A 16,663-nucleotide genomic window follows, 5' to 3' on the forward strand; every position below is an offset into this window, starting at 1 on the left:
CCAAAATGCACAGATGCTCAGGTCCTTGATGTAAAATGGTGCAGTATTTGCATATAACCTATGCCCTCTCTCTTGTACACTTTAAATCATCTCTAAGTTACTTATAATACCTTGTAAAATATAAACACTATGTAAATAGTTGTTATACTGTATTGTTTAAAAATAATGACAAAAATAAAAGTCTTACATGTTCACTACAATTTTTTAAAAAGTATCTTCAATCTGCAGCTGATTGAATCCACTATGGAACCCACGGATACAGAGGGCAAATTGTACATAGTTCAGAAAATTCTGAAGAGCATTTTTAAAGAAATAAGGTAGCCAGAAGTATGTGCAGTTGGAAGTAACACTAACTCAATGGCAATCAGCCTGAAAGTCATCAGATGTTAGAGCTACAGACCTGGGAAAGCTTACACGGATAATGAGTAGGCACCAGGGCCAGATTTTCCTTTTCAGTTAGTTATAAATTCTACAGAAGTTTAAACTAAAAGGAAGAAAGTCTAGGAAATGGTAAACAAACAAAAAATAATAATAATATCTTCGGATATTTTTAAAGTGAAAGTGAAACATCACCAATTCATGCATCCCTGCAGAGCCAGCTCTCACTCTGAAGATCATTTCTAAATTCCTTTGACCTGGTCGATTTTCTTAAATGCTATCCTCAATTAGGTCACACTGTTAATTTTTAAAACTTACCTTTATAAAAGCATAGCCAACACCATTGTCTGTAATGGTGAGACCAAGTGAATCATCAGATTTATACACATTCACTTCTTTTTTGATTCCTTTCACGTGGGCAAAGATCAAATCTTGCAGTCCTATTTGTCCTCCTAGGAGTTTTTCCATGTCAACTTTAGGCGTGTTTAAAGTACAATATAAGATCTGCAAAGAAAAAGAAATATTTTAGGTCAGTTTCTATCATGACTACATTCTGTCATTAATTTATTCATAAATATTTCAGTGAAACTGTCCTCAGTTTAAAAGGCTACATCACAGTCTGAACTACACAGCAATATCCCATCTCTACAAAAAAATAGAAAAATTTTTTTTTTTTTTTTTTTTTTTTTTTTGAGACAGAGTCTCACTCTGTTGCCCAGGCTAGAGGGCTGTGACGTTAGCCTAGCTCACAGCAACCTCAAACTCCTGGGGGCTCAAGCAATCCTTCTGCCTCAGCCTCCCGAGTAGCTGGGACTACAAGCAGGCGCCACCATGCCCAGCTAAATTTTTCTATATATATTTTTAGTTGTCCATATAATTTCTTTCTATTTTAGTAGAGACGGGATCTCGCTCTTGCTCAGGCTGGTCTCCAACTCCTGAGCTCAAACGATCCACCCGCCTTGGCCTCCCAGAGTGCTAGGATTACAGGCGTGAGCCACCGCACCCGGCCAAAAAATAGAAAATTAACCAGGCATGGTGGCACATGCCTATAATCCCAGATATTCAGGAGGCTGAGGCAGGAGGATCACTTGAGCCCAGGAGTTTGAGGTTGCAGGGAGCTATGATGACACCGGGCACTCTAGCCCGGGCAACAGAGTGAGACCATGTCTCAAAAATAAATAAATAAATAAATAAAAATAAAACAATTAAATGTTACATCATAAAATGTGTTTTTATATTGGCTGGATAGAATCTGGCAATTTACATTCATTATCTCACGTAATCCTCACAATAATTTTATAAACTACATTTTTATCCCTATATTGCAAAAGAGGATATCAAGGGTTGGCAAGATTAAGTAATTTGCCTAAGGTCACATAGACAGTACTTGTCAGAGCCAAGGACTTGAGTTCATATCTCACCAACTTCAAAGTGTTCACAGAAGTTTAAACTATGTGGCCTATCCTTTGCAATGCTCAAATCAAAGGTTATATTCCCAAAGGTCTGCATGATGGTATATACTGCATGATGTGGTACACTACAATAAAACTATAGGCAAACCTATAAGCCTATATTTGAAAACTGGTAAATACTTTTTCTTTTAAGAGCTAGGATCTCGCTCCATCTCCCAGGCTGGAGTGCCGTGGCACAATGATAGCTCACCATAACCTCAAACTCCTGGGCTCAAGCGATCCTCCTGCCTCAGCAGGAGGCAGAATAGCTAGGACTACAGGCATGAGCCACCATGCCCAGCTCATTTTTTTTTAATGTGGAAATTTTGATTTATCTTGCATTCTAGTCCTTGAAAAAAGCAATTTAATTAGTGAACGAGGTGTTAAAATGAAAGCATTTTAGAGCTAAAATGGATCTTAAAGACTAATTCATCTAAACCCTTAATTTTAAAAAAGAGGGAACTGAGGTCTGGAGAAGTTAAAACAACTTGCCCAAATTCACATGATGGTAGAAAAATAACAAAAAAGAAACCAAACAGTGAAAATTTGTGTGGAGATTTTAAAGAGATTTTTTATGCTTTCCTTCAAAAATATGGCTCATTTTACTAAAATGTGCAGTGCTACTCCTAATTTTGTCAATCATAATCTAAGTAATTTGTAAAGCCCAAATCATAGTAGATAAGGAAGATTGAGAACATGTCATTGGTTAAAAAATTAAGTTCAACAACATTTAGTGAGTACATTCTATGTACCAAACCAAGGAAGGGCATTTTAATATGCTGTTTTAAGCCAAAATGGCTAAATGTAATTTTTCTTAACTTTTTCTTTTGATTATCAAGCAATGTTTACCACAGATATTACTGGCCTTTCCTCTACCCCCAGCTTTACTTCATTCTCTCAACTCTCTCCCAGTATCCCTAGTTTTACACCAATCCTAATTCCCACCCAAACCTTAAGCCTTAACACATCCATAATCCTCATGAGGCTCAAAAACAGGGTGCGATTACAACTTATTGAATGGCTTTTTAGGCCATGTCAAAACGTGTCTAAATTAGAAGAGCTTCATAAAATAAAACTTTCTCTGCTATACAACTAAAGGTTCAGAGTGGTCAGCCAAGCTCAGACCAGATCTTTAGAGGTGTGTCATGGGGCACAAAATAATGAAAGCCTTCAGGGGAAAACTACTGCCTTCATCCTTTTTGAACCCAGGCTTTGGTAAGCCTTTAAGTTAATGCCTTATGTTCCTGGCTAGGGCAAAATACATTCAGCTTTGTAGATAGTAAATTTTTACAAATATTCTCTATTGTAAAAACTCTGATATTCCCAGAGGGGAAAAAGTCAGTTGAGCCAAGAATGGCACCTAACTCTGATTCAAAATAATTAGCTCACTGACAAAAATTATGATGAATGGGTAGAGGGAGAAGGGACTAAGCATAGAAAACAGCTTTTCTGATTATTCTTCTCAAAACAATGGGAAGTAAGTAGAAGAAATAACAGTTTTCTCCTTGGTTTTTTTTGCCTTGTGCATCTGTCAATGTTATTCATAGTGGATCCCAAACACCACTAATATAAAAGCAGCTTACCAGTGAGATAGGAAATAAAACTTTCAAACATAATGATGGGGTAACAGGATAGATTTCCTGTTAAAGATTTTCTTAAAAAAGGAAATCTCACACAAACTGAACTAATTACTAAGCCACTTCCTTTGCTTCCTTTCTTTCAACTTTTCACATGCTTCATCACTGCAGAGCAAATACTAGATTTCCTGTAGGTAGAACCCTTTACCATCATGCTTCCTCTCCTGCAGAATAGCATTCCAATCCAGGCAGCCAAAAGTTGGCAGGCAAGGCATTTTTTTTTTTTTTTCCTGGAAGGAGTGGAGCCAACTATATCTTTCACTGAATGGAGCTCCATGGGAAGTCATGCTGCAAACCTGCAGGAATGTGATGGCCTCTGGGAGGTGTAGTAAGAACAGCAGGTCACTAGGACTCCATGACATCACAGGAGAATAAGATCAGTTCTTCAAGGAAGAATAAGAATCTACCACGCACACAATATCAATGCACAACTGTCAGCAAATACATCTCTAAGGATGTGATAAAAGTCTAGACATTCAAACACATCCTCAAGGATACTGTATTTTGAACTGCAAAACAATAAAGTGATATACTACCTTCTAAATGATGCAAAAGTCCTGCTCATTCATCCATTCATCAAAAATCATGAATATATAAATCAAAAGGAACCTCAAGTACATACTGTGAACTTTCCCACCCTCATTCATACAGTTCCCTCAATCCAAAATCTAAAATGGCTGTCCACTGTCCCCACACCACCCCAATGTCCTTGTCTATCGAGACCCTGCTCGAATGTGACAGCCCAGGCGGAGTCAATCACTCTTTCCACTTTGCTCACATAATATAAATCTAGTACCTCATTTAAGTATCTGAGTCACCTTGCCTTGAAGTCCAATTGGCTTAACACACCTATTTGTCACTCTCACTCTGTTAAGAGAAAGGAGATCTTAGTCATCGTTGTCTGTCCCACAATGTCTAACATAGTGCCTCGCTCAGTTTATATCTGAATGGCATTTACAAAGCACATTCACTTACCTCACTCAATACAGTATACCCATATACTAGCTCTTATCATCCATATTTTATAAATGAGAAAATTAACTTTATCCAATTAACACAACTAATAAATGTTTAAGAGAATATGATGGATTCAACATGAGAAAGCTGACTTTTTTTTAAAAAAGAATAAAAAAACAAGAAAATTAACAGGGAAGTGGTCATATTATCAATGTTCCTCTAAGAAATATTTGCTTCCAGAGTCTAAGTATGCTAGATAACAGGCAGTAAAATGCAGTACTTAACATTGTGGGGGGTTTTTGTTTGTTTGTTTTTTTACACTCTTTGGTGGACAAACTAAACTAAATAAAAAGTAAACTTATGGTGCCAAGGTATTATGCAACATAAGGAAAATGACTGATTCACTAAATATAATCTTAAGGATTCATTTTACAACAAAAAACATCATCAACACCTTCCGGGGTATCTACATTTGGTGCTTTTATGCCATCATTGCCTATTTCCTTAACATTGATGGAGTACTCACTCCATTTTCTAGAGCATCACTGCCCAACAGAAATACACTGTGAGCCACATAATTTTACATTTTCTAATAGTCATACTAACAAAAGTAAAAATAGGTGAAATTAATTTAATGTACACAGTCCAATTATATAACCCGGTATATACAAAATACTATCATTTCAACATATAATCAACATAAAAATTAATAGGATAGCTTACATTTTTGTATTAGGTTTTTAAGATCTAGTATGTATTTATCCTTATATCTTATTTCTATTTGGACTAATCACCCACATTTAAAGTTCTTGGTACCCATTTTTGGCTAGTGCCTACAATATTGGGCAGCTCAGTTCTAGCATTTCGTGTCTTTATCAATTTTATACTTTTTATTTTTCCCATTTCTATAATATCTGCTCATGTTACTCCCTTGGCCAAATATGCCATAACTTGAACCCAACTTCTGTGTCTGTCAAAGTCTTCCCCATACAATGATGCCTAGCTAATTTTCTATTATTTTTTCTACTATTATTACCCTAAGGTAAAATTATTTCTTTATCTTATATAAACCTAATAGACTTCACCCATCTCCTGTGGGACTTACCACCACATACTGCTTTGTAAACTTTCAGGAAGCAGGGATTTTATCTCACTATCTTATTTATCTTATTGTGTCCCTATCACTATACTTCATCTATAGGGAGAAATTGATTAATTGAAGGAGAAAGCTATTCCCCTTTGGGGCCAGTGATGAGGGAGGGCTTTGAATTGTTACTACTGTGTTGGACATCAATAGCTATAGTATCTATATCCTTTCTCCCTAATTTTCCTTTGGAAACTTCTCTTCCCCATTTTGCGTCACATGGTAGTTTGGATAGGAGGGACGCTCTCCTCAGTTCCATTGGGAATGAATCAGGATTAGGTTTAAATCATTTAATGATTGATTCATGTTCCAATTTAGGTAAGCTAAATCCAAGAAAGAATTTGTTGGGTTTTCTAGGGAAAGAATCTTCTTCTCTTTTCCACAGAAGCTACTGGAAAGGTGGCTCGCTCTTTTTCCTCTCTCTAAATTAAGTGAAGTCTAAAACTACTACAGTTAGCACTGTAAACATCAGAGTGGGCCTGAGAACAACCCTGACACAAAGAGCCTCTGGGTCCAGACTTACCCAAAGATAGTCAGTAGTGGGCACTGGAAGTTGTCCACTCTTTCCCCCTCCTAACACTATCCCCAGGTATCTATACATCCATCCCATGTGCTTTGGCGCTGCGGTCCCCAACACCTGTCCCCTGCCAGGAACCGGGCCACACAGCGGGAGGACAGCGAAGCCCCACCTGCACCCACAGCCGTCAGACCAGCCGCGGCCACAGAGCCTCATGGGCGCCGAACCGTACTGCGCACGCGCGCGAGGGACCCAGGTCGGCTCCCGGTGAAAACCCGATGCGCGAGGATCTAAGATGGAGGATCTAAGATGGAGCCGAGGCATCGGCGCCCCGCCCCCTCCCCCGCTCTCACCCCCGACCCTGGAAAATCTGTCTTCCAGGAAACCAGTCCCTGCTGTCTAAAAGGTAGGGGAATCACTACTTCGGAGGAAAATTATTCTTGTTCCCTGTTAAAGGCATAAAACTGAAGTAGTCTCGGTGGTGGTTGGGCGGTAGGCATGTGGCCCAATGCTGGACAGTAACACACGGGAGGAAGATGTCCGTGAAGCTTCTGGGAAAGATTTTTTTACTCCTAATAAAAAAACGCAGAGAATCACTTTCTTCCCCTGGATGTTGCCTTATCTGTGTGTGATCTAGAAACTTCCATCACTACCTTACTGCCAGCCAAGGAAAATATCAATGCCAAGAATGGCAAAGCAAAAAGATGGGATAAACCTAGGTCCTGATGACATTGGTGAGTTGCTCTGTTAACCCACTCGGAGCCCACTCTCCCTATTTTATGTAAAATAAGTTACCCTGCTTTAGCCAGTTTGAGTAAGTAGTTCTCTGTTATTTGCAGCTGAAACACCCCACCTGATGTATAGTATTCTATTCTAGAATGTTTAGTTACAGGAGCCAATAAATTTCATCAAGACATTCTGGGTTGGACTTTCTGTTGCTTTCAACTAAAAGATTCCTAATTGATAGAAACATGATACCTTATATCTACATAACTCTTCATAGTTTAAAAGTTCTTTCTGCCTACTATCTCATTTGGTCTTTAAAAATAACTCTGTGAAGTATACAGTGAGTTTTGTTTCTTTCAATGCACTGAGGTATCATGGCATCCTAATTTCATATTCTATCCCCTCTAACAAAAATTTTAGACAGGGCTTCTTCCTTACTTCCGATATCAGCAAAATAAATCTCTAGAGTGGAGCTATCTCATGCTTGTAATGGTTGTTAAGTAGAAAAGCGATAAAAGGAAAGACAAGAGAAGAAAGTAATGCATTAAGAGATAACAATCTTGAACCTAGTCCCAAGTCCATACCCTTCAATCTTCAATCTCAGTGAGTTTAGTCGAGTCATATGACCTCCTTTAATCCTCATGTAATTGTGGCATCTGTAAAGCTTGGTCTACATCAAACAGTTGTTACAAAAATTCAATAAGAAGCTATACATAAAAGTACTTTTTCAACTGAAAAGCTCTATTTAAATATAAAAAGATATTATTTATATTATTAATAGTATTTATTATTCCTGGAATATGGATGCTTCTTAAATAATGATATTTACGCCTATGCTTGATAGCTTCTTAAACTGCATGAATTTTCCTGAATATATCAGATTTTGCTCCTTTTAAATATAACCAGGATAGATTGCATTTCTCCCCATAAACTATGTTATCATTTGACTTTTTTGTCATTGAAGAACAACACATAGACAGTAGTATTTTTACTGCTCATTTATATTTCAATTGCTATTTTCTTTAGTATTTTCAAATTCTTACCACATAGTTACGATTATTCATCATTGAAATTCAACATGGCTAGGATGATAAAAGTTGGAAGTATTGCACAGGGCCATTAATATAAATTCATATTGCTTTTTCTCCTGTGGCACCATTATATACTCCACGAATGTGTTTTGTGAATAATGTTAAATAAATCATTTGTCATTACTGCTTCAAAAGATATTCTGATCCACAAACAGGTTAACAAATCTCTCCTAAAACATGTCAAATTCATGTTTAAAACTCCAGGAAGTCCACTTCCAACTTTCTTTTGTTTAATGCCTTCCTTAAACAGGAACTGAGCTGGCCAAAGATTCTACATGTTCCAAAGCTCCCTGAAAGAAATTATGGGCTTATGTAACTGGAATTACATTATTTGTGGATATGATTTTAAACGTAAGCAACTGGAATAATTACCTTTTGTGGTTATCTAAAGTAGCAGTATTACTAAATATTTTTATATGACTACTTTCCTACATTTCAATCTTCTAAGAACTTTGCTTACTTTTTATACTTATCTCAAACATTATAGAAATATCAGCCAATGTCATTATAGAAAATAAAGAGAAAATGCATAATAATAAACCTAGTAATTAAACCACACTTTTTTTTTTTTTTTTTTTTTTTGAGTCATGGTCTTGCTCTGTTGCCCAAGCTAGAGTGCAGTGACATCATCATAGCTCACTGCAGCCTCAAACTCCTGGGCTTAAGCAACTCTCTTGCCTCAGCCTACCTCGTAGCTGAGACTACAGGTGTGCACCACCATGCCCAGCTAATTTTTCTATTTTTTGCAGAGACAAGGTCTCGCTACGTTGCACAGGCTAGTCTTGAATTCCTGTCCTCAAGTGATTCTCCTGCCTTGGCCTCCCAAAGTGCTAGGATAACAGATGTAAGCCACTGTGCCCAGCCTAAACCATACTTTTATCAGGAGTTAATATTACATATTTACATATAAGAAAACCACTTGGATTATGTTTCCTTTGTTAGTGACTAAGGTTTTATCTGGACTGTTCTTATCATCTAAGTCTCAAAGGAAAAAAATTATTATTTTACCCCCATCTAGTTAATAGTCCTTAAAATGGCAGAAATTAGAAACAACCTGAAACTAAGAACAAAATAATTATTGTGAAGAAAAGATTACCCACCTACCCTGACAGAAAGGATCAGCTTTAGCCAAGCCACAGGGACAGAATTACATCATTCAAAACACAGAGCTTCTTTTTATTCTTTTTATTCTTTTCTATTTTTTTTTCTTCTCCCAATCACGTGCGTTGTCTTTAAAGCTCTGTGTGTCTTATGCTACCTAACACCCCTTGCCAAAAATATTTAGTAAATGTGTTGTGTCAAGGAACTTTTAGAATTCAAACTATTCTTCAATTATATTGATAGACTGGGGCAACTGCTTATCCCTCTGAGTTGTATACGGTTTGGATACTGGTTCCCACTTCCAGTGATATACTGTACTGCGAATGCAAAGGAGCTAGGGAGATGAAGGTCAGCAAGGATTCTTTTTCATTTAATCAATATTAAGGTCCAAGAAACATTGATTACTTGTGCATACCAGCTATTTTCATAAGTTACCTCACTGAATTCTTACAACTCTGTATGAGAGATATCGTTATACCATTTTTTACAGCTTAGAAAATAAAGGCTTACTGGGATATAATGGCTTGTGTAGCGTCATATAAGTATTAGGTCATTAAATGTGAAATGTCTGATTTCAAATCAAACGTGTAGTTTATTAGATCTCAAACAAGAAGCAGTATGATTAATCGAAGTATGTGCCTAAACTATCAACACAGTTTTGCCATCTTAACAGTAGGTTATTTATGCCAGCAGTGAAGAAGTCTGGAGAGCAAGTGGCAATGAAATTGTGAAAGGTGTTTTCCACATATTGTTGAGAATTGAATATTTTGTCTTGCAAGAAGTGTTCCAAAGCCTGGAAGAAGTGGTAGTTGGTGCAAGGTCTGGTGAATACAGTGGATGACAGAGAGTTGCCAAGTCCCACTTCTGCAGTTTGAGCAGCGTTTGTGCGCTGTGTGGCTAAGCGTCATCTTGTGAGAGGATTGGCCTGTCTCTATTGACCAATCTCAGCTGCTTAATTGCAAGCATCCTTATCATTTCATCCAATTGGTTGCATTACATCTGCTGTAATCCGCATCAATTACATGCACTGTAATCGATTGACCAGGTTTCATGAAGCTGTAGTGGATAATACCAGCACTAAACCACCAAACAGACACCATTAGCTTTTTTTTGATGAATATTCAGTTTTGGTCTGCGTTTCAGCACTTTCGTTCTTATCCAACCATTGTGCTAAATGCTTGTGATTGTCAAAAAGAATCCATTTTTCATCACACATAACAATACAGTACAGAAATGGCTTGTGTTTATGTAGTGACAGCAAAGAAAGGCAAGCTTCGAGGCAATTTCTGCGCTGACACTCAATTCATGCGGTACCCATCTATCCAGCTTCTTTACCTTGCCCATTGGTTTAAATGGTCCATTATTGTTGGAATAGTAACATTAAACCTTGCTGCTAATTCAGGGGTAGGTTGAGATGGATTCACTTCCACTACAACTTTCAGCTCATCATTATCCACCTTGGTCTCAGGTCCCCGTCTGGCTCCTTTTCAAAATTAAAATAACCAGAATGGAACTTCTCAAACCATCAACGTACAGTGCATTCATCCACATCTTTCCCAAACACTTTGTTGATATTAATATTTCGAGCTGTCTGTGCTGCATTGGTTCCACAATGGAACTCATATTTGAAAATAACATGAATTTTTGACTTATCCATAGTTTCACAAAAATTGCTCTAAAAAAAATTTGAAAGATAATCACAAGCCAAAACACATGTTTGAAAGTCTGAGGATGTACCTTCACAATAAAAATAAAACAAGAAGTGTCAAAGTAAAATGTCAGAGATATCAACTGTCAAACTTAGTACTTAAAGAAATCAGACATTTCATACTTAATAACCTAATAGTATTTGGTACAGCTGGGACTCCAACCTTGGTTGTCCAACTCCAACCTCTTTTCCCCACAATGCCTGACACCTGATATCTGCAAAGGGACATCTAATTTACTGGTCACTGCCTAATGCATTAGCTCAACTAATCCTTGCAAGTCCAGTCATGAAGACAAATATCAATATGCCCTGCACAGAGGAGAAAACCAGTTCAGACTTGTTAAATAATTTGTCTAAAGTTAGATAGCTAGTGAATGACAAAGTCAAAACTAGAATTCAGACTCTTGGGCTTTTTGTAACCCATGATACTATAGCTGTCATGTAAATATAAACTCAATTTTGAATTAAAAACTCCTAGAAGACACAGAGACTATACAGTTTTATACTCTATATGAAACCATATACAGTGTGCTTATTTAGTAAAACACCTACTTCCTAAAAGGAGTAAGACAGCTTGCAAAAAGGAGCCATTTGTAATTGGACTTTAAAAGCCAAACATATTAGATGGTTTAATAAATATCAAACTAGCAATAATATATTATTGTTTAATCTGAATTACTATAAGTAATTTTTAAATTTCTTCCTGTTAATTTTAAAACTGACAAGTTATATTCGAGTGTTTGTATTATAAACACAGTCATTTAAAATTTCATGCTTATTATTTTCCCAATATAATACATGCATCAAATTTCTAAGATTTATTTTAAAATATACATCATTTTATATATACAGTGCCTTTGCCTTCACCTTGTCAATAGCTACAGTCATCTAGAAACAAGTTTCACAGATTGGAAGATAAAATTGGCAACAAGACAGATATTTAGAAACATGACACTGTATGCTCTATTTAGACCTTCATGAGGATATTGTATAAAGCCCTGCCTTGAACTGTGTAGAACTTTCTATAAATGATTCACTTCTAAATTAGCTGCCCTGGGTCAGCAGTGGCAAGCCTTAAATAAAAGGTGAATCACCCTTTGTACTCTTTCTTCTTCTCCAGGACAATAGCTTTTTTTTTTTTTTTTTTTTTTTTTTTTTTCAGTATTTTTAAGGAGTAAAATAATATGTCAAAAAGAATTCTATTCAAAAAAATTAGAAAGACAGTCAAATTCATATTTTGAATCAATTGACTTCCTAGAATAACCAAAAGAATTTTTTATTTTTTTTACTAATGAACTCTGATAAAGGCAACTATGTATACAAGAAAATCAAAATCCTAAAGCAATCCTTGAAGCACAAGAAAAAGTTAAAAGAATAAGGATAGGTTTTAGTCTTGCCTTTGTGGACATTACACAGACACTAAACCAACAAGATAAATCAAATATGTATAACTATATATATCATCCCCTCCCACACTATTCTTACAGTCAGAGGAGATATCTGAGCTTATCCTAGTCTAATAATGCCACAAGGTTACATGCCAATTTGAAAGACATCATAAATCACTGCAATTCCCCCTCATCAGGTGCAGTTGCAAATTCTCCAGCTTTCTGAATCACGTATCTTCCTAAAAGCTTCCAGTTGTTCGACACTAAAGTTGGAAGAGAACCTAACTAGGCAAGGAGAGACTATAACAGGAGACATTTTACACCCTGGAACAATAGAATGTTTATAAAACATAATGATTATAAATGAAAATTATTAGAAAAGAGACTTGAGAATTAAACTTTCCAGTTTTCCAAACAAATATATAAATATAATTTGCAAACGATACCCACTAGACCTCAAAAGGATCCTTAAACAAAACTTTCAAATGTGTTTGGCAGAAGGCTCACGTAGCACTGTGTTCACATTGGCCCAGGAGGCTGACTTCTAACCCTTACAGTGAAATGTCTAAAGAGCATGCGAATATTTAAGAACCACCCAAATGAATCGTGGAAAATTGGAAAGCAAGCATGGTGAACCATGGCGTCCAGATGGAGCAATGAGGGAAGACAGTCTAATCCTCACTATTCCTTAGAACAAAAATTCTGACAGAAAGAGATGAGCACTTTATGGGGAAAATATCGACCACTTGAGAAATTGTCAAACATCTTGAGAGAGAGAAAATATGAATTGATTTTTATTCAAAACGAGGACATTAGGACACATGAAAGACATCAGGAAAATGTACTATCGGGTCCCCTAGATGAGGGTGACAAAGAATTCAGAAGAGGGGAGTGAAGGGAAACTCACTAGCCACCTTAGATACTTAAATTACTCATGAGGAAGTTTGTGAGCATAAGAAAATGCACCTACGAGTAGGGCTGGTGTGACTGAACACACAGGTGAGGTGAGCCGTGAATCTGGAAGGTGCATGAGGATTCCTCCAACCTCAGGGTTGCTCAATTTTGGACCCAGGGATACACAGCCCAAGAAACTGAGAACAGGAAAAGGTGGAGAAGAGCTGCCAAGAATAGAATTCTGTCACAGACTTGGAGACACCAGGGCACAGCCCTGGCTGAAGACTGACCTTTGCTCGGAGCTGTTTATTATAGCTCCCCCTCCCCGCTCTCACTAAGCAGCTTCTCCCCAGCCTCTGCTGCCAACATTACTGCCACGCTGCCCGCCAGACTCCCGGTGTCCGGGCAGGCAGAGCACTTAGGGTAGACAGGGAGAGAGCCAAGCAGGGCCAAAGAAGCTGACAGGCTACCCTTGGGCTCCATCCTCAACTCCCAGAATGTGTCACCAAGCCAGAGCCAGGACGAGAAGTACCAGTCTCCTGGCTCCAGGCTGGGTGCTGACGCTGAGCCCTCACTACCTGCTTCTATTTTTATGACCACACTAGTCCCCCCTGCCATTCCTCCCCAAATACCTATAAGGTGAAACCTTTCTTATTGCCCAGGAAAGGGCTTATGTATTGTTGGTACTTAATTAGCAAGGATATGATAAACTTTCTTACATCATATTTTTTTTTCTTTCTCCTTTTCTAGCAGGCAATTTGGTATAATTAAGATAACTCCAGGTCCCAGTTTATCCCTGTTGTCCCAGAGTAAATATAAATACCGTCCCTTTCACTCTATGAAGTATCTGAGTTTGGAGTATAAATTATATGGTCACTTTTTTTTTTTTCCTTTTGGAGATAGACTCTTGCTCTGTTGCCCCAGCTGGAGCGCAGTGGCCTGATCACAGCTCACTGTAACCTCAAACTCCTGGTCTCAAGCAGTCTTCCCAAGCAGCTGGGACTGCAGGCCTGCCAACAGGCCCAGCTGATTTTTTTTTTTTTTTTCTGCAAAGAATATATCTCACTAGGTTACCCAGGATGGTCTCAAACTCCTGGCCTCAAGCGATCCTCCTGCCTCAGCCTCCCAAAGTATTGGGATTACAGGCATGAGCCACCATGCCCAGCCTGCTCACCTATTTATAATGCATTTCCTATTAAGCTGATCAAATAAGCATGTTCCCATTTCCGAATGCTGGGACAAAGACAGCATGAAATAAAAGAAAATCATATGATGTAGACGTTAGGAAAAGGCAGTCGCAGAGCTCCTCTTCTATCCCTTGGCGTTGAAGTAATCTTCCCCATATCCCCCAATCCTGGGCTTCCTGGGAGTAAATATAAGCGTCCATGACTTGAACACAATCACCAAGATTCTAGGAGACTTAAAGAGTGTGGAGAAAGTTGGAAATTAGCTCTAAATGTTCAGTGACAGAAGAAAGTAGAACAGAATTATATGCTGAGACAAATTCTGTCATAGGCATTCTCTATGTCTAAAAATATGACACGAAGAAATACTAATACATATATTAATAAAAAGTTATGTTTGGTTTAGCAGAATAAGCATTGGCAAATGCAATACAAAACAATTCTGAGTAAAATGGCATATTTATTATTTCTCAAGCTTAACTGATAATAGTCAACTTTGTTGACTGAAATAGTTTATTAGGTTTATACTAAAGTCTATTGAAGCAGCCCTCAAAGGAGTCCAGATTAGTTACCATAATAAAATTCGACACTGAGATGGTTTAGTTTGAAGATCATGTATAGAAATAGGCTTTTAAAAGATCCATTAAAAGTCCATCATGCTAATGTAACAGGGAAAATTTAATAGATTGCTGTTGGATAGCTTCCACTAAATTAACGTAGCAGAATTATAACCAAAGCCCTATCTGCTATCATTAAGAAATAAACAAAAACTGTAATGATGTATTAGTTACAAACAGAAATCAGTGGCATCCTTAGTGAATTTAAACGTTTATCTAAAACAAAATTTAGTAACACATTTGGTTCTTATAATTCATTGATATTTGGTCTCAGCATTACCTAATGCATCTCACTCATTGTGTGAGTGTACTAATTTGGAATATTGTAGGGGTAAACCATTCCTAGTCCCTTACTTCTGAGAATACTCATGGATATTGTATTTTCTCCTTATTCCTCCGGTGGCAGGCTCTTCTGCAAGGGTGGCTGGCCCAAAGGAAGTCGTTCTATTTCTATGGGTCCAGTTAGGGAAGCAATTTTGATTTTCTTCATTATATCCTTCCTCTTAATATAACCTTTATCAGCAATAACGGATATATTTTGTTTCTCTGTATGCTGACCTTTTTACCTTGCTTCAATTTGTTCAGGATCCAGGCAGGGACAGACACTCTTTATTGGGTTCCCTCAAGACACCTAACCTAGAGCATCCTGTCATTGGATGTATTGAGTCGGCCATTCTGTCCTCATCTTTCCTAATGGAGAGTCTTTTTTTTTTTTGCCCTCTCAAAGTCATTGATTCTGGTCCTCTGAGAAATAACTCAAAATTCATTATTAATAAATTCTATGCTGTTAGAAAAAATGACAAGTGAACATAGATCAACTCACATTTAATAAGATTTTTAAAAATAAGCTTTTTAATTAGATAATCTAAACTTTCTATTATGATTCCAATTCTATTATCTTTGACAATAAAATATAGATAGAAGAGGCCCATTAGATGGGCCATCTATTTGTATTTATAAATGTCTTGTCTTAGGATCATGTGTTCAATTATTTAGATCACCCACAAAGGCAAATTTTGAGGAGTTTAATTTAACCTAATTTCAAAATGGCATCTCCTCTGAGATAGGGATTCTTAAGACTGTCATGCACAGCCAGCAGCTATTTCCCTTCGCTTCTGTGGAAGTAGAAAATTAGACTCCTTGAATTTGTGAAAACAGGAGAACCTCAATAATTTAACCTGATTTGTATTATGAGAGAAAATTGCTAAGCTTCATGCTTAGAGTCTCCTCTGATATATTTTCAAGAAATATAGTGGGTTAAGAGTTGTCCTTTATGCAGCTGTGGTAATGGAATGAAAATTGCTTATCTTGGGAACAATGACTATGTCATCCTTATATTATCTGTACTCTACTTAAATAGTTTACACTGCTGTAGGGGTAGGAAGGTGCATTGTTATGTTTCCTTCTTGCCACCATCATTTCCCATAAGCACTGAGTATGCAGTGCAAGAAAAGCAAACGGCATTGCATTTTTTATTTTAAATTTTCATTACATTTTTATTACCCATGTAACATAATGTCACTGAAGAAAAAATAAAATACATATATAAAGACAAAAAATAGACTTTTAAGTTTGTTTTCTTTATTTTCCAGGTTTAGGCAAATGTTGGGAGAAGGAAAATTGTACAGGTCTAGAGTAGAAAAATGATAATGAAAAATTGCAAAAATAAGGGTCATTGAAAATCTTTTTTGAGGGAAGGAACACTAACACTGAGCCATGTTCTGGTCACTTAACACACTATTTCACTTAATTCTCACAACAATCCTATAAGGTAGGTATTTTATTTGTACATATTATCAGCAAGAAAAATGGAGGCTAGAAAGTGGCATCTCTAAAAATCAAACCCAGGACAGGCCACCCTACCCTGAAA

General features: G+C 37.1%; 1 protein-coding gene across 1 annotated transcript in view; it reads right to left on the reverse strand.

Moving 5' to 3' along the window:
• The window catches only part of GIPC2 (GIPC PDZ domain containing family member 2), a 75,290-nt gene that overhangs the window by 45,582 nt on the left and 13,045 nt on the right, over positions 1–16,663 (reverse strand). Inside the window, exon 2 of the mRNA XM_045546424.1 lies at positions 697–882. Coding sequence (XP_045402380.1) covers positions 697–882 — 186 coding nt within the window. The remainder of the gene's footprint in view (positions 1–696; positions 883–16,663) is intronic.

The sequence above is a fragment of the Lemur catta genome, chromosome 3 (genome assembly GCF_020740605.2).
Source record: "Lemur catta isolate mLemCat1 chromosome 3, mLemCat1.pri, whole genome shotgun sequence".
Classification (NCBI taxonomy): Eukaryota; Metazoa; Chordata; class Mammalia; order Primates; family Lemuridae; genus Lemur; species Lemur catta.